This window comes from Pelobates fuscus, chromosome 13 (genome assembly GCF_036172605.1).
Source record: "Pelobates fuscus isolate aPelFus1 chromosome 13, aPelFus1.pri, whole genome shotgun sequence".
In the NCBI taxonomy this organism is placed as follows: Eukaryota; Metazoa; Chordata; class Amphibia; order Anura; family Pelobatidae; genus Pelobates; species Pelobates fuscus.
In genome coordinates, this window is record NC_086329.1 from 111,603,010 (window position 1) to 111,627,263 (window position 24,254).

Here is a 24,254-nt window from a genome sequence, read left to right on the forward strand (position 1 = left end):
TGCAACACCTCCAATGAGGAAGGAGCCAAAAGAATTTGAAATAGAATTTAAGAGCAGGATAGCTCTGTACCCAACCACACCACCCCAGGAGACTTTCGACAGGATCATGGCAGATGTGCAAGAATACATCATGGCTAAACAGAAACAAACAAACCAGCCATCCATAGAGGGGTCACTGGCTCCACACAGCATCATACAGGGAAAACCAAAAATTCCCTACCAAGCGTTTAAAAACTTCACAGACACAGAGGGCGATATTGGTGGATATTTGCAGGACGTTGAAAGACTGTGCCAGCTGCATGAGATTGGGCCACACGATCAAGTACCCCTGCTGGCTGGTAAAGTATCGGAGGCGTACAGAGCCGTACCGGATGAGGACAGCAGGGATTACCAAAAAGTAAAGCAAGCCATCCTCGCCTGGTATGCCATTACTCCCGAGGCCTACCGACTCCAATTCCAGGACCTGAGAAAACAGGAGAAGGACTCTCACGCTGAGTTTGCACATCGACTACAAAGAGCAGCCACCGGGTGGATTGAGGCAGCGCAAGCAACCACTAAGCAGGATCTCATGCAACTACTGCTATTAGAACAATTTTACCGGAGATTATCCACAGAGATGCAGAACTGGATAAGGGACTGTAAACCCTGTAAACCCTGTACCTTACAAGACGCCGCTAAACTAGCCGACGAGCACCAAGACACTAGGCGAAAACAGCGCTCACTACCTAAGGTATTTCCCCAGCCAAGCACCCACCGGCCTGCCGTGGTGGACCCCCATGATCAGGGAGGGCCTACAATCAGTACCAACCCAGATACAACAACTGGGCACACATCCGATGCCATACCTGCAACCAACTGGGACACGTACAAAGAGATTGTCCCTGGAACAGGGCACGACCATCATGGCCCAACCAAGGACAACCACCTGTTCCTAGAGCAGCCGTACACTGCTTTCAGACTGGAGCATTTGTACAGCCATCCACCACCATGCAGATGGAAGAACCGCTAGGCACGCTCCACGAGGTAGACCCGGTGCAAGCGGCATCGGACAACCGCCAAAGCCATAGACAGGTGGTCCATATCGAAGGATAGCGTATGGAAGGACTGAGGGATTCCAGGGCCACCATCACTTTGGTCTGGAATCATCTGGTTCCAAAGGAACAACTCACAGGGGATTTTATAGCAGTCTGGATGGCAGGGGGAGCCATTTACAAAGTTCCCACTGCCAAAATACATTTGAATTGGGGAGCAGGGGCAGCGCAGGTGGAGGTGGGGATGATGCAACACTTACCAGCAGATGTTATTTTGGGAAATGACTTGGGGGAGCTCACCTCACCACGGCACCACCCACCGACTCTGAGGCTCAGGTAAGTGATCACACTGTCCTACCCTGGGATGGCCCTTTAGAATTTGTTAGCGAGGTCACCCTAGATCCTTTCCTGCAGGTTTATAAAGACCGAATACACAAGAACCAGGCAGGCCTAGAAGGAGAAAAATATGCTTGGGATAAAGGGTTATTATACCGGTATGCCGAGTGTGACAAGACCAATCTCGCCACATTGCATTGGAGGAGCCTGGTTGCCCGCCTGTTGCCTCTGGACTATGGCCCTGGGAGATTGGGCCCTTTAAAAACAGTATTCGGCCATACCAGAGTTTATGTCACTCATTCTGGCCCTTTAAATACTGTTGGGGAAGGTTTGGCACTTTTTATATGGCACTTCGGATGCAGCCGGAGTGCCGAAGTTGTCAAAGTCTTCGAAGTGGCCACCATTCGACAAAGGAACACGTGGCAGCGGCCATTTTAATTTAGTCGAACACGGTCAGCGGTGTATGCTAAAGAATCTGTGGAACTAAAATCGGCTACTCAAATACACGAACACCGCTGACCCTTACCGTCGCGTCCACTTCGACACTTCGGTGAAAGTCGAAGTACATTCGACAATTCGAACATCCTGTTTTAATGTGCTATTTGCACGAACTGACCTGTTCGTGCCTTCGAATGGGACTTAGCCGTTTTTCTACAGGAAATTCACCAACCGCACAGCCCAAATCTATGATACTGTTTTGGGAAGGAAAATGTGCTTGCGGCCGGTCATAAAGGACTTCCGGCTATCTTTTTATCTACTGGGGGGATTGGTATGATTTTTGAGAGTGTTTATGTTTAAAGTATGCTGAGTTTAAATATGTATCTTTTTATGGAGATTGGATGTCTGGTTTTAAAGTTAGAGGGTATGTGGAAAAACTGTATTTTTACTGTCTGTGATCATTATGTTAAACCATTGTGTAACATAATTGTATAACAGGCAGAGGGGAGGATTTTGTGTGTAAATGCTGGGAGTGTCTTCTGAAATCTACGTGTATGATTGGTTATTTTGTAACACCCTGTGGGTGGTCCTACCTAAGGGAAACTGTCATAAAAGAAGGTTCTTTTGGTGCCATTAAACAGACCACTGCTTGACCCTCAACACGGAGCCTTGTCTCGTTCTTGGGGGGATTTACTGTATGCTGTTAGAGACTGATTGCCAGGAGTGTAAGCTGGTCGTCTGCTTTTCCTGTTTGTCTGCTAGCAGCTATTTGTGAGGTTCCAGTTCAGGAGTTGGAGTGCTATTTTGTATCCAGTTCGGGAGTTTGGTGTTCTGCAGTAACTGTGCCTGTATTTCTGGAAGGGGAAGATCTTTATGCCTGGGGGTGCCGTTACACCGAGAAGATAGTAGCCGGATCTATTCCCATCCCCATAAAACAGTTAATTGTGCCTCGGAAATACAGGCAGGAGTTAATGCGCATAGCGCACGACATACCGTTGTCAGGTCATTTAGGAATCAGCCAAACCAAACATCGACTGACTCAAAATTTCTTCTGGCCAGGTATCTCACAGGATATTAAACAATATTGCAATACCTGTGATACCTGCCAGAGGGTCAGAAAAAGGGGAGACAGATATAAAGCTAAACTGCACTCCCTACCCATAATAGATGAACCCCTTAGTAGAGTAGGGGTGGACATAATAGGACCACTGAAGAAACCCAGTCCTTCCGGCAAGAAGTACATCTTGACCATAGTGGACTACGCCATCAGATATCCCGAAGCAGTGGCCTTAACTAATGTACATGCCGAGACCGTAGTGGATGCCCTTATGCGAAAATTCTCCCGCATGGTATTGCCCCGGGAGATTATTTCGGATAGAGGCACCCAATTAACGGCAGAGGTCACTCACCAGCTCTGGAAAGTATGTGGGGTAAAATCCATCCTTAACTCCCCCTACCACCCCCAGTCTAATGGTCTCTGTGAACGTTTTAACGGAACGCTAAAACAAATGATTCGGACGTTCATAGACACGCAGAAAGACTGGGAACGATTTTTACCCAGCTTGCTGTTCGCCTACAGGGAAGTTCCCCAAGAATCCACTGGGTTCTCTCCCTTTGAATTATTGTTCGGAAGGAGGGTGAGGGGCCCACTAGATTTAATCAGAGAACACTGGGAGGGGGGAGTGACCACTAATGGTACCCCTATTGTACCCTATGTGCTGGAATTCCGAGACTGCTTGGAGGTGTTAACCCAGACCGTACGTACCAACCTCCAAGCGGCTCAGCAAAGAGAGCGCAGATGGTTAGATAGGGGGGCCAGGGACCGCAGCTTTCAGGTCGGGCAGAAGGTGCTAATCCTATGACCCGTCCCTACTGACAAGCTACAGGCCTCCTGGCAGGGCCCATTCAAGGTGGTGGAGCAAATCTGCTATACCACCTATATAATTGGCCCATGCGCTGGGGCAGGGGGCAGACGCATGCTCCATGTAAACATGCTGAATCCCTACCACGAGCGCACGGAGGAGGTGACCGCAATATGTGCCTCAGAGGATGCGGATAACCTGCCACTACCAGACCTTCTCGCCAGAGAAACCCAAAAAGAGGATCTAGCCGCAGTACAGTTAGGGGAGCGCTTGAATTCACAGGAGCAAACCCAGGCCCAAAGTTTAATTAGGGAAAAGGGAGCCACCTTTTCCAACCTTCCCGGGTATACCCCATTAGCCACCCACCGGGTCGGAGCATCCTGTAGCATCCTGTAGCTTGCTTAAGCAGAAAACTTTTACCCCGAGAAGTAAGCTACGCCGCCATCGAAAAGGAATGCCTTGCCGTGGTGTGGGCCCTCAAGAAACTGCAGCCATATGGAAAAACATTTTCACTACTCACAGCTCACAACCCGTTGGTCTGGCTGAACCAGGTGTCAGGAGACAATGCCAGGCTGCTGCGCTGGAGGTTGGCGCTGCAGCCATTTGACTTTACAATCCAGTACTGCCCGGGAAAGCTAACTGGCAATGCCGACGGGTTATCCAGACAAACTGAACTTGAAAAGTGATCTGTGGCTACTCCTCCGGACATCCCCAAGCCGATCCGTTGGGATCAGACTGTATATGCCGGCTTGGTTCTGGGGGAGCATTGTGGCAAATTCAGCCACTCAGAGACTGTAAATTGGGATTTAAACTGACTAATGTAATGTTATTGCTATGCTTTGTATGTTACCATGTATGCGGCATTCGTGTGTTTCAAACACATGAATACCGCTAATGTTAAATCTACATCTCCACGAACAGTGAATTCCCGCACTGTTCGTGGGTTAAGCTAAGTACCGAATGGGAGACCACCCATAGACGTCCGTGTTTCTCCAATTAAGTACTTTGCAACATTGTATCGCAGCTAATTGCGGTTTGTTGCGGGTGGCCGCCATTCGTGTACCGACCATGAGGCGGCGGTCATCTTTGTTCGCGGAAAGCCAGCGGGGTTTTGTCGTCGAGTGCCTGGAACTAAAATCGGCTACTCGGCAGCACAAGCCCTGCTGGACTTCCAAGCCGTTCAGAGTTTACCGTTTTAGTTTAATTCCCTCAGTTCAGGCAATCGTTTAAACGAATTGAGCCTGATAAGGGAAACTGAACGGCGTTCAGTCAATTGTGCTGGGATCTGGGCGCAAGTTCACTTAACTGTGCGTCCAGGTCCCAGCTATGTAATGAAGGGTTAAAAAGCTGTATAACAGAAATATTATGTTATGAGTTATGGATTTTAATATAAAAACTGTATTCCTCTGTACCAAGGGATACTCCCCTTAGCAATGCATGCTGGGATGAGTATCTCCTTGGTACAGCAATGTATGCTGGGTAAAATATGTATAAAACCCAGTCCCCCATGTAGTCCCCTACTGGACAAACCCTGCATTAGGACTTGGGAAACCCTGTGTGTCTGTAACCACATAAATACTGTGACTGTAATTAAAAACCTCAGTTGACCTCCAAGCTATGTGTCGTCTAGTTCTTGGGAGGAAGGGATTGTAACTTCGCTACCTGCATTTTGCCTGTTTTGGGATTTGCTTATCCTGTCTACCAGCGGAGATACCGTGGATAATACTACTACTCCGCTACATTACATTTGCGGCCTGCGCTTCATATCTGACAGTCAAATAGAACCGTCAAATACCAATATAACAATATCGGGGGCAATACCCTCACAAGTCAGACTGAGAGGTCAGTTTATAGGGAAAACTGTTGCCTGGATACATTTCTAAAACCATTTCCATATGTCCTTTGCAGAGTTTACGTGCTGGAAAAACACAGGTGCCAAGTGCTGTGGCTTTCTGCAGTGTGCAGACCGGCAAGGAGGCCAGGGTTGAGGAGTGGGTGGAAGATGATGTGGAGGCTGATGAGGTCCTAGACCCCACATTGACTCAAGGTCATGCGAGTGACGTGTGCAGTTTGGAGGAAGAGGCGGTGGTCACACAGAGGCACAAGCACAGCATAAGAGGGAGCAGGGTGCAAAAGCTGAGCGGCCGTCCCCTAGCACTCATCGGCATGTATTAGCTTGAGAATTACCATTTATCCAAGTAACAAATGGCGCGATCAAAGGATAAATAATAGAGTTGAGCGAACCCGAACTGCAAAGTACGGGTTCGTACCAGATTTAACGAGCCATTCGAAGTTTCACATTGAGGGCAGAAGCCCGGTGACCGGGATCCAGACACTGTCTGGGCGGTGGTCGGACGACCGGGACCCAGTATGCCTGATGATGAAGTTAGGAGTCACAGTGTGAAATGGATTAGCAGGGTCTGTTGCAGGGTGCACCAGCGTTTGTGAGGCCACATACCAGGACCCTGATGCAGCTTCAGTAAAAAGAGCACTGGGTGCCAGAAGCCATCACCAGACTGATCCTCAACTTGGAACAGGGTGTTACATTCACTGAAGAGGCTGTGCGCGCTTTCGTCATTTTCACACTGCTGCTGCTCGCCTGTCTGCGCTGCAGCGTAACTTTGACCTTCCTGCTCCCTGCCTCATATGCGACGTGCCCACAAGGTGGAACTCTGTAGAGACTGTGCGAGCAGCAGCATTCAATAGTGGAATTTCAGCTGGAGCACGCACGGGTCAGTCGCTCTGCGGAACAGCACCACTTCACCAGTGTGATGGGCGGAGCCTAATGCAAGGCGCATAGCCTAAAGTGTGATTGGCGGAGCCTAGTGCTGCACTCCCTCTGCCAGTATGCCTCTATGTATACAGCATATCAACCCGTGTTTGTGCTCATAATATCTAATACGCAAATCATTTGCCAGGGTTTTAAAAATACTTTGAAACAACATCAAAAGTGAATTCCTATTGGGAAAACCCGCTCACATGTAAAATTCCCCCATGTGATTATCAGCTTGTATTGCTGGAAAAGGAATTTAACCCAAATACTCCCACTCCCATAAAGCATTGCCAATAAATGGTAGCATGTATAACTCATACTATATTATAGTGTATCAATACACTTTTTCTCAATTTTCTGCAACTCTCATCACTCTCATTGTAATCGTGCAGGTTAAGATTTATTTGAATTTGGTGAAGTGCGTTCCAGTAAACTGTAATGTTAACGGTGTTAGTATTAACCACTAATAATGAGACTTATTCTCTAAACTCGAATTTGTAGTGACTAGAAAGCCAATAGACAAGACAAGGCTAAAATATGTGGTCTTGGAAATATTCAAACCCAGCTTGGCTGCTGTTACCTAGTATTGCTTGTTTTTAATTTGCTAGAATTAAATCGTTAGTAAATAAACTTCATATTTGTTTTAAATTGGATTAAAGGGATACTCCAAAATCAAAGATAGCAAAACCTTACCTGTAATCCCAGGCTGAGGCCAAGTTCTCCCCGCAGCCTGATCCTCCGTCGCCGATGTCTTTACATTCTAAGGATAGATTGACAGGAGGACTTGGGCAGCACAGAGGGAGGGCAGTGCCACTGGACAAGTGTTACTTGTTATTTGTGCTAATGCCACACGTACAATATGCACAGAATTGAAATTATTCAACCAATAAATGATGCTCTACTAACAAGGAGAAATTGCATCTCTAAAGAGCTTTAACTCTGTATGTGTCCGTCACTGAAGTTCAATGGTCCCTTATCAAATCAAATCGAATAGCTTTGTATGGGGACATTTGTAGAGTCACACAATTCAACAAAGTCCACATTTTATAATTCAGGCCCCAAATAATCCTGAATTTGGTCCGAATTTCAGCCTGAAATTCAGCAGCTAATAATTAAAAAAAAAAACCTTGGCGATGCGATTGTTAATTATGTGGCCGGTGGGTAATTCACATTACTCATATTATATAGTGTAGTACACTTACTCATATTGTAAGCTTTGCAACAACCTTTCTAAGGGCTTTTCCCACTTTCACAGTTTAGTCTGTCTGGAGCCCCCCATTGGTGAAAATTAATTAATTATATTGTGACGTGTTTTTTATTTTTTTTCGGAAGACATTTTGTTATTAAGAGAGGACAGGCATCCCATCATTTGGAGCAGTGGACAATGGCATGTACACCTCCCTTATTTAATTAGAGCTCCCGTCAGGTGCCCTTTGGTGGGTGCTGGGGGGCGGGGGGGAGACTGTGTCCTCCCCTCTGAATATTATAATTAGCGCCCCAACTGCTGCCAAAGGTGGGGCAGGACACCAAGTCCTATAACATAATTTTCAAAATGTTTTACAGAAATACGGCATATGGTTACAAATAAAAACAAATGTACAAGTTTTAATCTAATCTAATCCAATTGGTTATATTTTCACACTCACCTTCCATGCTTGGATCTCATTTATAATTTGCTCCTTATTGAATTCAGAGGTCAATTCATGCAAAGCATGTGCCAAAGCATATACTGCGTTGTATATACTATAACTGTATTGAGACATGTATTTATGGATATTTCTGTATTCTTTAGATTGGATTGTCTCATTGCCCATGCATAATTCAAAGTCACCACTCTTTCTTATATAATTGCAGTCATAAAGCTCCATCCATACACGATCAATATAGAAATCATTTGGATAACTGACAGGATTAACATTTTGAGAGAAATCTTCAAAGTTTGGACTTGTTTTTGTATGAATCGTGAAAGACAAACTGCCGTTGAATGGCTCAAATGATAGGAAATAAAAATCAACTCCTTCAGATAAGTTCCACTGGGAGGAAATTATCCAGATCTTCTCAGGGCTGGGATTCATGAACAGTGTGACTTGTAATTCAAATATATAGTCTCGGTCTGCATAAATAACAATAACATTGGCTTTGGAGGTTTTCAAAATGTGAGCAATTCTTGCTATAAATGCATCATCTATTTGGCTACGATATGGGAGAAATTCCAAGAAGGCAATACAGTATCCATGTAGAGAGAGCTCTTCCTGAATCACTTGACTGGCCTTCAACCCAGACTCGTTATTGGAAACCAACATTCCGACCCAGGACCAGCCAAAATATCTTAACAACTTGACTATTGCCTTGTATTGGACATTCTCATTGGGGACAGTGCGGTAGAAAGATGGAAACTGGACTTTATCACTTAGGATGGGATCCAAAGAGGAGTAGCTAATCTGAAAATTAATATAATATGAATAAAATATAATTATGTTTGTTAATAATTTGAAAAGAAATGAACACTGTGAATGGTGAACAATATAAATACATATTAAAGTGCAAGACAAGTTAATACAAAATTAGTTATTCTCTCTGCTATTCAATAGGAGGTTGTATGAATATATGTCACAAGTATAGCTTTAGTGCCCTAGCTCCTATCAAAAGGTCTTCCTGTCTCTTCTCTCTATTGCTATTGGCTTAGGTGTATCAGGGGGATTTTTTACAATGCCTGTTTTTTATGTCTATTCAAAATTTTCAGATGTATGTTTGACTGTTCTTTTAATGTTCATGCCAGACTTTTTAAAACTGTTGGATTATTTATATAAATGCTGGCAGAAACCAGAACTCCGAGGCATTGTAAGGTTCCAGAACGGATATATCAAGTGACTACAGAATAAATTAAAAAAAAAAAAAACAGGAAAAAGGTACCCTTTACGTTGACAGCTAAGTTTTCTATATTTTCTAGTGAATTACAGTAATTTATAATTGATTGTTTATTTTTCTTATTAACTCACAATTATTTTTTTTCCTATGGACAGTACTAACTCCAATGGTGTGGCAGTGCTATGGGGAACGGTCACGGGAGTCGTACCCAAACATGCCGGAAAGTGGAAACCACAAAAGGTGGAATCCGAAAGATTTATTACTGAGCCTTAGAATGTCCAGACTTGCGTATTAATACAACAAGAAACAGAGTCAAGAATAAATCAATGACAGGTATAACAGGAATACTCAGAGTCAAGACAAAGCCGTGTCAGGATTCCATAAACCACGAGTCAAATACGAATCTGAGGTCAGGGTACCAGAGAACACAAGTCAAATACAAAGCCGGGGTCAAGAAAAGCCTTAAATAGACCTACCTATGTTCTGATAGGTCCACGTCATCACTGCGATCCAAAACAGATTAGGATCACAATGATGACGTGGTCACTTTAAGAGTGATATATATATATATATATATATATATATATATATATATACATACATATAGACAATATCCTTGCACTCACGCTTTTAAAGTTTTTAAGTAAAGTTTGCTCAATGCAGTTGCCAGGTGCCAGTTCCTTTAAGGATTCGATAGTGTATACAAAAATAGAAAAATAGGAGCTGCACTCACAGTCTTAGTATCAAAGTAGAAAAATAATTTATTCCATGTGTCACAAACAACGTTTCGGTCCGCTCAGGGAACTTCCTCAGGATAAAGGGTTCACTTTATCCTGAGGAAGGTCCCTGAGCGGACCGAAACGTCGTTTGTGACACATGGAATAAATTATTTTTCTACTTTGATACTAAGACCGTGAGTGCAGCTCCTATTTTTCTATTTTTGTATATATATATATATAGACGTCCTGCTGCGCGGCTGCGTAGTTCTGTCAAACCACGTGGCAGGAGGAAGTCTGCAAGGATCGAGGGAGGTGAGTATCCTTCGGTGTGCTGCGCGGCAGGAGAGGGTCTGTGTGGGTCGGCGGAGGGAAGTAATGCAACAGGAAGTAAATTTGCATGTGGGAATTGTGCCATTTAAAAAAAAAAATTAAATTAATCCCCACAAACGTATTGACTATCTCCTCTTGGTGTGGAATGGAGGCGAACAGGATCTTAATTCATTTTTGATGTCTTTTAAAAATGTACACAATGTTTGGATACTTAGCAAGTCAATTTCTTGGAGTTAAACTAGACTTGGGCATTTGGTTGTCCCACCCTACAAGTTAATTCTATGCAGAGATAGATAGATGCAGTGGTGTACATACTAGGGGGCCCGGCCGCCCCTGCGACCCGGTATGTATGCACTGTGGCCAGCCTCTTCTCTTGGGGGGATAAGGAGTTGACCACCTCAGGCCCCCCCGAGGCTGGCCCTGCTGAAACCCGGCGGGCAGGCCGGCGCGTGAGGGAGCACTCTCCCCTGAGTGCTTCCTCTTCAGTTCCCTCGCGCACCGCACTGATACCGGGGCCGGAAGATGACGCCGGCATCCCTACGCGGTGCGCGAGGGAGCTGAAGAGGAAGCACTCAGGGGAGAGTGCTCCCTCGCGCGCCGGCCTGCCTGCCCACCCGCCCAGTGACCAGCCGCCCAGGAGCCCAGTAGCACCACTGGACTCCAGGGAATCCCCTCAGCACTCCAAAAGGTAAGGCTGGGGGGATTAAATTTAAAAAAAAATGTGTGAGTGGGAGTGTTAGTGTGTGAGTGTTAGTGTGTGTGTTAGTGTGTTAGTGTGTGTGTTAGTTAGTGTGTGTTAGTGTGTGTGTTAGTGTGAGTGTTAGTGTAAGTGTTAGTGTGAGTGAGTGTTAGTGTGTGTGTGTTAGTGTGTGTGTGAGTGTGTCAGTGTGAGTGTTGGTGTGTGTTAGTGTGAGTGTTAGAGTGCGTGTGTCTGCTGAGTGTGTGTCTGCTAGTGAGTGTGTCTGTGCGTGTGTTAGTGAGTATGTTTGATGTCTGTTAGTGAGTGTGTGTTTGTCAGTGGAAGTGTATATTTTGTAAGTGAGTGTGTATGTATGTCTGTCGCTGAGTGTGTCTCTGTCAGTAAATGTGTGTGTCTGTTAGCTAGTGTGTATGCGTCTGTTCGTCAGAGTGTGTGTGTGTGTCTTCAGCACTTACCTTTCTCCAGTGCCGGACTCCCATGGCGCTTGGGATCCCTCCGCCTCTCAGCTCCGAATGCGCATGCGCGGCAAGAGCCGCGCACGCATTCAAACCGCCCATAGAAAAGCATTACTCAATGCTTTCCTATGGACGTTCAGTGTCTTAGAATTGCGTAAGCCCCCCGCTCACTATTATGCTAGGGGAGATACGTTAGGGTATTTTTATGGGTGGGTGACTAGGGGCTTGGTGATTCCAAGTCACCAGGGGGTGGTCATTTTTAGAAAGAGAGCAATAGGCCCACCCCTCCTTATTGTTTAGAGCCACCAGCTGCCTAAAATGAGACACAAATCCATCAAATGTATTTATCAACATTCTAACAGTAGAAACTAAAATGGTGTAACTTCACAAGATAATGGCAAAGTCAGACATTATGGGTATTGTGTTACTCCTTTAAAAAACATTATATAATATGTGTTGGTGTAATAAATGTAAAATATGGAAATAGCTGTTAAACACATACATAACACAAATGCCAAAACTGCTTGTGTCCTTAAGTACATAACAAACTAAAGCTTGGCCTTTTGTAGACATGCGATAAGGCCGAGCATACATTGCCTCCTATCTTATTGTATTTTACCTGTGGAATCTTGTAAGTACCAAACATTCTGGCCAGCAGGAGAGTCACTTGAGAAGATTTCCCATCCACGAATCCCACCAGCTTCTGTAATGTTCCGCAGCTATAGTTAGGTATAAGTGTGGAGTATTTTTCTGTTGAAATGATGTTAAGTATTCCCTTTACTGCTTGTTTTTCACTAAAACAAGGATCAGCTGTGTAGAATCCAAGAGTTATATTAGGAAGAATTTCCAGATTCTCATTTATCTCAGAAATTGCAAATACAAAGGCCACCAAATTCTGGTAGGACATTAGATTTATCCTAAAGGGAAAATAGATTTTAGTAAAATAAATTCTACATTGATGCATACATAATTTGCAGTGATGCCTTTAAATTTGAAACAGCTATAGGCATAGCATTGCCGATTAACCACAAGCAAACGTAGAGCTTCACTTTCAGACATAGAAAAGCAGCCACACAGACTTAACGAGACAGATAAATTAGCCACTCATACATGAGACATTTGCGACAGATTGGGACAAAATATTAGCATGGGTCCTGTGTGGTGGGTGCTGGTGAAGAGGCTGTCTGTTAGCCTGGCATGCTTGATAACAAGCTGACAAGTACCTTCAGTGGATGCCCCCACCTCCTTTCTGGGTGGGCTAGCCATTTATAAGTTTTCTTATTAGTATTACCCCTGAAGTTATGCGCACATGTACTGTATCCGTATCTCACAATGTTTTAGATGGTCTGTATAGTTTGTGTCTAGGGGATTGTGACAAAATCATCTGTATAGACTTATATTGCTGGTTCGTCTGTTTGCCTTGATTTCGTGGATTTCCTGTCCGTATGCCCTTGTTCGTATGCTTCCCCTAATACCGATTGAAACTACCGAACAAACGGCCACCCAGGAGAGGAGTGTGCTGCTCGTTAACTCATTGACCTCAATTAGAACGTTGCGGTTAACCGCAGACACCCCTCCATTCCATTCGTACGGGTGGTCGTCGTTCGTATGCCGACCACGAGGCGGCGACCATTTTGGGACATGAGGAGAATCAGTGGTGTTCGGTGCAAAACCTATGGAACTAAAAACGGATACCTTATCTGCCGAACACCGCTGGAAGCTGCTGCCCGCCTTCTATTTCGTTGAGGCGTACGAACACGGTCAGTTCGGTCAGTTCGGGAGTTTCTTTCCTTCGTTATGGACTTTACTCAGATAGCCGTCCCATGGAGTCATTCGTATATTGAAGGACTTGTGGAAGACTTTGACTCCATGGCGATCGAACTATGTACATCGGATCTGAGCGCTATTCGGTAGGAATATGCACTCAAATCCAGGCTATCTGGGGATACGTTACACGAAACACATACAATCGGTATTTCTGACTTTATGTATTTTATTGTATTTTTCTTATTATGTTTTAAAATGGCGATGGTCTCTATCCTTGGAGATAATTAGGTTTCTTCCTAATTATCTCCGGGATAGAGAAGAAGGATTTATGGGTAAAATGGGAAGGTCTTATATTGAAGCCACTGCGATTGGCTACTGTCCAATATGTTTTACAGTCTTCCACAAGGTCCCCTAGGGGAGTGTCCACCTTGTGGAGACCCGCATAAATACCGGGCAGGTAGCCCCCATTAAACACATTCCTGTTTGACCTTCAAGACGGAGCTTGGTCTCGTTTGTGGAGGGATTTACTATTGGGACAGCGTTTTCGTTTATTTCTAGCTGTGAAAGGATTTCGGATGGATTGCTGATCGGGAGTTGCCGTGTTCGTACGCTCCGTTCGGGAGTTTGACGATCGGCTGGACTAAAACTGCATTTCTGGAGAGAGGGGGTTATCTACTAAACGGTGGCTTCGTTCCCCTGGCGGTGAGTGTCGTAACAGGGATATAGTGTGTATGTTTGTGTACAGGGGTTGTAGATTGTACAAGATCCAATGCACATCTGCACACCAGTCAAGCCATAAGACTTGCTTTTCCCACAGAAATCCCAAATCTGCAGTGATGTTACAACCTCAAAGGATTATATATATATATATATAGTGTACATAGGGGGTGGGGATTTGAATAATCCAATAATTATTTAACAAAAAATGTATTTCCCCACATTGTTGATACTTTTGGCCTAGGGGGTCATACATGTTGATAAATGATTGTGTTTTTGTTTGAATAACCATCTCTGTGCTTAGATGCATAACCCCCTCCCTCAGCTTTATTGCAGGCCTCACATATATTTCTTCCACAGATGATTTCCAAACTTTCCAGTCCCATTACCGTTTCAGAACTGCTGAACATTGTTGGAGAAAGTCTCACTCCGCATCTGACTTTCTCTACTATAAATTTATGCTGCGCTCTAATAGCTTGGCTCTTTCCTCTGCAAAAGAAAATTACTTCAAAACCCTCATAAACACACTCTCCCGTGAACCCAAACGACTATTACACACTTTTTTTTTTGTCAATCAATATTTTATTGTGTAAATAGTAAACACAGCAAGTTTGCCACGCCACACCAGCAGCGCAAACCCAAGTAGTAACAAACATTTTATGACAATGTCATGGCATTCAGATTTCTTGCACATTTTTTGTTTGTTAAATGTAGGTTATAACATGCTAGTCAGGTATGTCTAGGTTGAATGAGCATATAACATTTAACTATCTGCAAGAAGGTCTAGACCTATGAAATAAAAATAAAAATATAAACACTTTAAAACAGTAGAGTGGCATGCTTAGTTTAAATAACTGCTTCCTCACGGACATATATGCTAGACTAGGTGGGAGATAAGTATCAGGCTAAGTCTGGCGACTACCCGTGCTGAGTCTACAAGGGGAATCCCCAGCTGTTTTCACATTGGGCTCACTGATGTTGAGGAGAGTATTAAAGGTATGGGAGCAAGTGTGCCGAACCGAGCAGGGGTAATATACTATAAACCAGAATGTGGCCAATGCCCACAGCTTAGAGACAGTGTCCAGGCAAGAGTGACTGATTAAGATATTAGGTAAACATGTCAGGGTATGTCTATAACCCAAAAAAGGCATTCAGATGAGGGAATTCCTGACAGGAAGGTTAACTGATGTGCTGCGTAAAATATAATAAATAACATGGTAGTTTCTAATTATTAAGTACACTAGGCTAGTGCTAGTACAATAGAATATGCTACCATGTACCGGAATGTTGTAATGTCACCGGGTACTTGTCATAAGTAGTTGTAATTGTGTTCATTATATGGAGATCCCTGCACTATAAACAGGATAAACTTCAATTAATAGCTACAGAGCAGAGTCTCTATCCTCAGGGATTCACCCCACACCTCGCTTTGGCCGCACTTTACAGTCCGGTTCCAGACTGTGCATAACTGGTGTGCGAACTTCATACATGCCTCTGCCCTTGGGTTTGTTGCCCTCTGAAGTCCAGGTCTTGTGAGGGTGCATTGCAGCAGGTCTGCGGATCCTCCGTAAGATCTTAGCGGGTTCCCGGGCCCGGCATCAGGTGACCCTCCGGAAAGTCCGTCAGGAATGTGGGGAGTTTAGGTGGGGAGTTTCCCCCGTGACTCTCCATTCCAGAACGTGGTCGCACTCTTGGCTCAGCAGCTTGGGTGGCAGGTTTATCATGTGGAGTAGAGGCTGGGGATCTGCTTCATATTTTAGCCCAGAATTCCCGGAAGATGTTGTCGAAACAGGCCTTGAAACTCTGTCTTCAGGATTGGGTGAGCTTGTGCTCTCGTTTTGGGAACGCCATGAGTTAGGCTGGTGAGTGGGAGATTCCCTTGTAGTGGGTAGTTATGTGTTCCCAGAGCGAACTGGGATAACCCCCACCGCTCCAAAGGGGGGGGGGGGGTCTCAGGGCTCCAAAGCAGACTTGTTGGGGGCTTGCGTCATCCCGGGAGAGTGGCCGTCTCTCCCAGGTGCTTGGCTGCTATTCAAGTGGACCGACCGGGTGCCTTTGCCAATTGATGCTCCTAGTGCTGACCGAGCACTTCGCCAGACACAATCAACACTGTAGTTCCCACTTCCAGCGTTACAGCTTGGCTGGGAACACTCCGTCCTCCATCCACCCTGGACCCAAGACCAAGATCCAGCTCCAGTGGGTGAACCTCTCCTACTCCAGAGAGTGTAGCCAGCTGCTCTTACAAGAGCTATATGATTATAACCCAGGGGAGTATCGTGATATAGCAATCCCTAGAGCAGATACAGCTGTTTCCCCCACACATGAGATGACACTTGGTAGCCACAATGCAAGGGCACTCCCCCTAGACCTGATGGTAACCTGCAACAAAAGTACACAAACCAATGACATTGGCCCCCAGGTCCAGGACACTCCCATACATAATTATACAATCCCTTCCCTATGCCTGGGAGATAATTGAGTCAGATACTGTAGTAACTAAATTATCTCCAGGCACAAAAAAACTAATTTTTTTTCTAAACCCCAAAAATACCTTCAAAACACACAAACCCCTACAAAAGTTATATACCCTGATAGCCCCAATCTGGGTTAACAACATATCCAAAAATCACCCAGATCGGTTCAGGGGTTCTGGAATTTCGTGGAAGTCTTATTTTGACCAACCGCACGCATGGTCCCATGCCCAAAATAGTTCCATAGAATCAGGGCTTCCGGTCGGTCTAGTTTGGCAGTTTACATTATAACAGAAATATGAATGTAACCAATTCGTATGTATACTTAGTCTGTGTCTATTGTTCGGGAGTGTGTTTCCATCGAACGCCACTCTTCTCAAGGGAATCCAGTCAAATGTACGAAGAGATGGAGGTCCCAACAGTGTTTGCGCCATTGACTGTCCGATTATAGTTCCATGCACTCGACATCCAAACACTGCTGTATGTGTTTGCCGCTAAAGATGGCCACTGCCACATGTTCATACATATGAACGATGGCCACCCAGCTAACCACTTAGAATGTTGCGGTTAACATAAGTCAGGGAGGTCAATAAGGGTAATAATAAGCAGCACACGATTATTGTGTGTGGTCGGTCCATTCGACAGTTCATTCGGTATACGAACAGCATTAGTTTAATCTGTTCAGTAAGTGCCACATACCGAACCATAGAGGGTAAAAAGGCACAAACAAAGCCTTTCCACAGTCCTGAACCATGGTCTAATACATGGGCCATAGTCCTGGGTCAAGAGTCTTGCAAGCAGGCCCCTCCAAGAACCAGTGGCGAGGTTACTTTAGTCACAGTGTGTACTCGCTGTCCCGGGTCAGCGTGCTTAGCTGAAGTTGCCCACTCGTTGACAAACAGTGTACAAGTCCATTAGGGCCCTGCCCCCCTATTTCACACTTTTGAACGCTCTTCTTCGCCCTGTTACTCCTCCTCCTCTTACCAACTTAACGGCCACAAACTTTGCAACTCACTTCACTGACAAGATATCTACAATCAGGGAAGAGAACTCTCATCTCTCTCATTCCCCTCACAATTCTTCCTCCAACCTCACTCCCTCTGCAGTTCTATGTTCATTTGCACTCGCTACAGTGGAAGAGGGTTCTGCTCTGCTCTGGTCCTCCTGCCCCACCACCTGCTCCCTTGATCCTATTCCCTTGCATCTCATCCATAATATGTCTCCTTCTCTTACTTTACCTCTCACTAAAAATCTCAATCTCTACTTCTCCTTTGGCATATTTCCATCACCCTTTAAACATGCAACAATAGCTCTGATTCTAACAAAGCCCAACCTTGACCCTAACTCCCAGTCCAACTACTGCCCTATCTGGCTACCGTCTAAGATCCTTGAAATACTTGTGTATGTGAGATTGACAGACTTCTTAAAGTCTAACTCTCTGCTCGACTAGCTTCAGTCTGTTTTCTATGCTCAGCACTCTGTGGAAACGACTCTGACCAAAGTATCCAATGATCTACTCATTGCAAAATCTCATGGTCACTATTCTATCTGTTCATCCTCTGTAATCTCGGTCTATAAGATATTGCTCTCTCCTGGTGCTCCTCCTACCTTTCCCAGCACTCCTTTGGTGTTTCTTTTTCTGGCTTGCCTCTTCCCCCCAATTCCTCTTTCTTGGTGTCCGCCAATGTTCAGTCCTCGGTCCCCTACTTTTCTCAATTTATACTGCCTCCCTTGGTAAACTCATCAGCTCCTTTGGTTTCCAATATCACTTCTTTGTGGATGACACATGCATCTATCTGTCCTCCCCTGATCTCTCCCTGTCCCTCTTGACTAGTGTCTCTGACTGTCTCTCTGCTATTTCTAACTAGATGGTTGCCCACTTCCTTAAGCTCAACTTGCCCAAAACAGAACTTCTGGTCTTTCCTCCCTCAAGTGTTGCTACTCCCATTTATGTCTCCCTCCATGCTAATGGTGCTACCATCAGCCCCACTATGCAGGCTCGCTGCCTAGGCAAGTTCCAAGTGGTTACTCACATTTTATTGAGTAGGCAAACTGCTCAATGGTTAAAGCTTGAGTGGTATAATCCCCACCAAGGAGTCTTTAGAGTAATATTCTCACTGGAAAAAAAATAAAGTTAAAAATAAATAAAAGAGTAAAATGGCTGACTCACAAGTTGAAAATGGCCAAAATACCTTTAATAAAATATAGCAATTAAATACCACAATACTTTTCTCCCCTTAGGGCTTTCTCAAGTGGATAAAAGCATGTACCTCACAACACTGGCTTCATATAGGCCTCAGATTACTTGATTTTGGCACCAAAATGACATCATGGTGGATTGTTTCGGGGTGTACGACGTGAGACATTGGCATCGTGAGGCGGGACTATGGGTGGCCGCGTGGAGTGAGCAACGTAAACTGAAGGGCTCCCCCTCGCCTTGATTATCCTGGCTGTGACTACCAGTACGCCAGGATATTGGGACGCAAGTGAGGTACTTTGGTGGGTGTTGCTGAGCTTCATGAGGGAAGTAACCCTGCATGAAGTACAAAGCACAAAGCTGACAGAGTTGCAGTACAAGGAGAACACAGAGGTGAAAAAGAACGACCAGTGGGACAAGCAACTGGATCACCAGCACTTGAATTATTAAGCAAAGTAAAAAAAATATGAACAAAGACTGATTCCGGCGGTCAGTGAAAGCCTTGGAGGAGAGGGGAAAGGAGAGATTTGAAGCAGAAATAAGAGAAATAAGAAACTGAGAGAAATAAAGTGGAGGAGATGGGAGAAGAAGGGAAATAAGAGGGAGAGGAAACTCAGAAATGATATAAGCTCAAACAGAGCAGGACCTCAGGAGTAAAAGGGAAAGGAAAGGGAAAAAAGAAAGGAAAAAAAGAGAAGGAAAGAGACTCTTATGTTCAGTCACTCCACTTTGATTACTCATATTAAAGAAAAAAAAGAAAAGAAAAAAAAATTGTCCGAGAGGGAAAGGCAGTCTGGTTATAATCTAAAGTTACAGAACGCAGTATTACAACTGTATATAACGATAAAGCTGCTTCAATAAGAGAATATTTAATAGGCCTCTGGCCCACTTTTCTCTTCTGCTTTTTTTCCCCCTCCTACTTACTTCAAACAAATCTGAAATGGCTACAAAAAAGATCCAAGAAGACAAGAAGAAAAGAGAAGGAAAGGAACCACAGTCAGAAAAAGGCTATCAGGATTTTTTTCTCCTACTCAACAAAAAAAAAATTGAGTCAAGAGAGTATGGAAGATATTGTGGATGCAAAACCTAGCATAGTTAAAGAGGCACATATATCAATGTCAGAATTCCAATAACCAACGATAAATTAGAAAGCTTTCTTTTGGAATTCTTCAAAAATGTTATTCCTGATGGAGAATCACATGACTACTAAATTGACTGAAATCATCGATTGCCTGGACCTTAAATTGCCCCAGAGATTTATACAAGAGATGTAATGGTGAAACTCCATTCTTATCACACTAAAGAGAGAATCATGGCCGCGATGAGAAATAAACCTATTTTGGAAGATAAATTTAAGAAGTTAAGCATCTTCCAAGACTTTTCTTTTTTACCAGAACCTGGAGAAAAAGCTTCAATGAAGAGTTGTCTGTTTTGAGACAGAGAAGTATTATCTACAGATGGGGTTTTCCCACATCATTCATTGGAATGAGAGTTCATTGGAATGGCAGAATTGAAAATTTTGACTCTCCAGGTAACCTGGCTGCTTGGGTGAAAAAGTCTAGTATTACATGAAAAGAGCTTAAGCAAATAGAGATGGATATGCCTTGATTGAACCTTTTTTTCCCTCATCCTTTTCTCCCTCACCCCATATGGTGGTGTTTCTTCCTTCTATGAAGTAATAAACGTATGATATGCCTAGGCATATGGAGATGAAGCTTTGAGATATGTCAGGAACTGAATGCAGTTATTTAGTAAATAGTCACTAAGGTTGAAAGTATATTGATATGAATTGGAGCGATAAGAATTGTAAAAAAACACAACATACCTAGTAGATACTACTTATAGAGAGCACTATGTAATTAAATCCACTTAAATTGTTTTGTACAACAACACTTTAATATAAACTTTGAGAATTGATCCACAAAAGAATGAAACCATACGATCTCGAAGGCAACGTAACCAATCTGGCGAATTTCAATGTGAAAAAACTGAAACGCAGGCCTTATATTTGACTCTCTACCATTTGAAAACACCATACAACCTGTACATGGGGGCTACTGTTATACTCGGGAGACTTCGCTGAAAACAAATATTAGTGTTTCAAAATGGTAAAACGTATCACAATAATTATATTGTACGAGTAAGTGCCATTTGGGTGTGAAAAATGCATAAAATATCACTTTCACTGACAATATCGTCGTTATAATACATTTTACTGTTTTGAAACACTAATATTTGAGTTCAGCGAAGTCTCCCGAGTAAAACAGTACCCCCCATGTACAGGTTTTATGGTGTCTTGGGAAGTTACAGGGTTAAATATAGTGCTAGCAAATTAAATTCCCTGGACTTTTGGCCTGGGTTGTCAGGCTGGTCCTGCTAATTGTAATTATTAAAATGACCTAATTATGTAAAATTATTACATAAATATTTACGTATAATTATTATACATGTGTGCGTATATAGATATAATGTAGAACAGCTTGGCACTCTCCTTACAAAAAACAAGAAAATTATTATGCCTAGGTGCTACCCGCGTTCAAAATATACAAATATAAAATAAGGGGTGCACTCACAGGTCTTCAGTGAAGTGGAAACTGGTTTATTTAGGTGAAAAAAATCATCAGTACATCAGTGAAAAAAATCGACGTTTCGACCCCTCAGGGTCTTTTTCAAGATCACTGAACATACACACAAGTGACAATATATACATCTAACAATTAAGTGACATACCAATGAAGTGAGAAGAAAACTCGTGAACCGATCAACCTGCAAATAGAGACCAACCTGGAAGTGCCGGAAGCCGCGATCACGTCATCACGTTATGACGTATCGCGGGGAACGAACGTGATTTCTAGGCGATCAAATGACGCCGTGTATAGTGAAAGGAAAAAGTTAGAAAACATCCCCGGTCCGGGATCTGTATATAGAAACAGACACAAAAGTGTCTAGAAGGAGGATTCTATATATATCTCTATATATAACAAAACAGATACTTAAAAATGGGCAGACTAAGAGGTGTAGACCAACTGGCAAAGTGAATATAGTGTGGTAAAATAAATAAATATGTGATTAGTGATAGAGAGAAAGTCCAAATCACCAAATAGGGGTGTCCCTCAGGAGCTGTAAATACAAAAATGCTTATAACAGATACATCTTATTGCAGAAGTCTGCTGAAAATAAAAACAGACTAAAGTACATTGCTATAATTGCTAAAGTACAAAATGCATTTTTAGAGTCAACAAGTTAATCTAAATGACCATAATAGTCACTTATAATGAACCAAAAGTAATGACTTAGGTGCATAGCACACGCTATAATTAACCAAAAAATAGTTATGAAAAGGAAAACCCAAAATTAATTAATACAAACGAATGATTACAAAACATAAAAAAACAATAAAAAATTAATTAAAAATACATAATAAATAATCAGTAGTGAATACTGTAACAAAAGAGAGATGAGAAAAAATAATAATAATGCATAACAGGTAAAAAAAATAACAGAAAGAAGGAACTAAGTATACACGTGCACACATATAAATACATGTACATAATTACATACACGTACTTACACCCATGCACATATATACCAATGAACCTATAAAGGCTTATGGTCAAGTTTCAAAAATACCCAACTCTATCACTACCTATTGGATCCTACAGGCTAGTATACATCAGAAAAATTAACAATAAAGAGTATATAATGCAAAATAAAAATGAAAGATAAAGAAAAAGTGAAAAATGAAATTAAAAAAATAAATGAAATAAATAAAATAGAATAGAAAAAGACCTTGTATAATTGAAGTTAAGTCATAAAGAAGGATAATAAAGGAGAATAACAAAGAGGAAGAAGCAAAAGATGTGAAAGAACTGGCAAAATCGATGGAATTATAAGAACACAGAAAATACTATATTATCATTCAATCCTTTAGGCGCCACAGTGTCCAACTTGTAAATCCAAGAAGCCTCACGCTGTAATAAAGCTTTAGATCTGTCACCCCCACGGGCAAGAGGAGGGACATGATCAATAGCTGTAAATCTTAGTGTAGGCAATTTTTTAGCAACAGGTTTATCTGTTCTGTTGACTCGGAAAGCCGTCATAATTCCGGACCGATGTCCACGCATGCGATCCCGTAGTGTCAAGTCCGTTTTTCCTACATAGGAAAGATAACAGTGGTGCAAACGTATACCTATCGCCCATTACATAACTTGCACCACTGATCATGTTATCTACATGATTACGTGTCCGTGTGGTCTTTCCTACATAGGGTCACTTGGCAGATATGGATTGACACCTGTCCTCAGGGACCCTGATACACACTGACACAGAGCAGAATAGGGACTGTTCCCCCTACATAGGGTCACTTGGCAGATATGGATTGACACCTGTCCTCAGAGACCCTGATACACACTGACACAGAGCAGAATAGGGACTGTTCCCCCTACATAGGGTCACTTGGCAGATATGGATTGACACCTGTCCTCAGAGACCCTGATACACACTGACACAGAGCAGAATAGGGACTGTTCCCCGTACATAGTATCACTTGGCAGATATGGATTGACACCTATCCTAATGATCCCTGATACACACTGACACAAAGCAGAATAGGGACAGTTCCCCCTACATAGGGTCACTTGGCAGATATGGATTGACACCTGTCCTTAGGGACCCTGATACACACTGACACATAGCAGAATAGGGACTGTTCCTCCTACATAGGGTCACCATTTTTAGCCCAAGGCACCTCATCTCATCAGGCCTTTTTTAGTCGAATGTATCGCCCACTGTCAGTCCCTTCGGGATCCATCACTCATCAAGGTGAGGTAATCTAGACTTTTTTGACCTAGGTGACTTCTCTTCTCAGTGACAATACCTCCTGCTGCACTGAAGGTCCTTTCTGACAGGACACTTGAAGCGGGGCAGGCCAGAAGTTCTATCGCAAATTGGGATAGCTCAGGCCACAGGTCAAGCCTGCTCACCCAGTAGTCAAGGGGTTCATCGCTCCTCAGAGTGTCGATATCTGCAGTTAAGGCGAGGTAGTCTGCTACCTGTCGGTCGAGTCGTTCTCTGAGGGTGGATCCCAAAGGGCTGTGGCGATGCGTAGGACTTAAAAAGCTCCGCATGTCCTCCATCAACAACACATCTTTAAAGTGTCCTGTCCTTGCCGGCGTGGACGTGGGAGGAGGAGGATGACTTTCACCTCTTCCCCTGTTAGATTCCCGTTGTGCTGTGACATCACCCTTATACGCTGTGTAAAGCATACTTTTTAATTTATTTTGCAAATGCTGCATCCTTTCCGACTTGTTGTAATTTGGTAACATTTCAGGCACTTTCTGCTTATACCGGGGGTCTAGTAGTATCGTGGACACCCAGTACAGGTCGTTCTCCTTCAGCCTTTTTATACGAGGGTCCCTCAACAGGCACGACAGCATGAAAGACCCCATTTGCACAAGGTTGGATGCCGAGCTACTCATTTCCCGTTCCTCCTCATCAGTGATCTCAATGAAGGTATGTTCTTCCCCCCAGCCACGTACAACACCACGGGTACCAGATAGGTGACAACGAGCACCCTGGGATGCCCTTTGTG

General features: G+C 43.6%; 1 protein-coding gene across 1 annotated transcript in view; it reads right to left on the minus strand.

Moving 5' to 3' along the window:
- LOC134582718 (vomeronasal type-2 receptor 26-like) overlaps positions 1–24,254 on the minus strand; it is a 72,369-nt gene that overhangs the window by 29,555 nt on the left and 18,560 nt on the right. The window contains exons 3-4 of the mRNA XM_063439360.1: positions 12,132–12,429; positions 8,083–8,881 (exon numbers count right to left, since the gene is read on the minus strand). Coding sequence (XP_063295430.1) covers positions 8,083–8,881; positions 12,132–12,429 — 1,097 coding nt within the window. The remainder of the gene's footprint in view (positions 1–8,082; positions 8,882–12,131; positions 12,430–24,254) is intronic.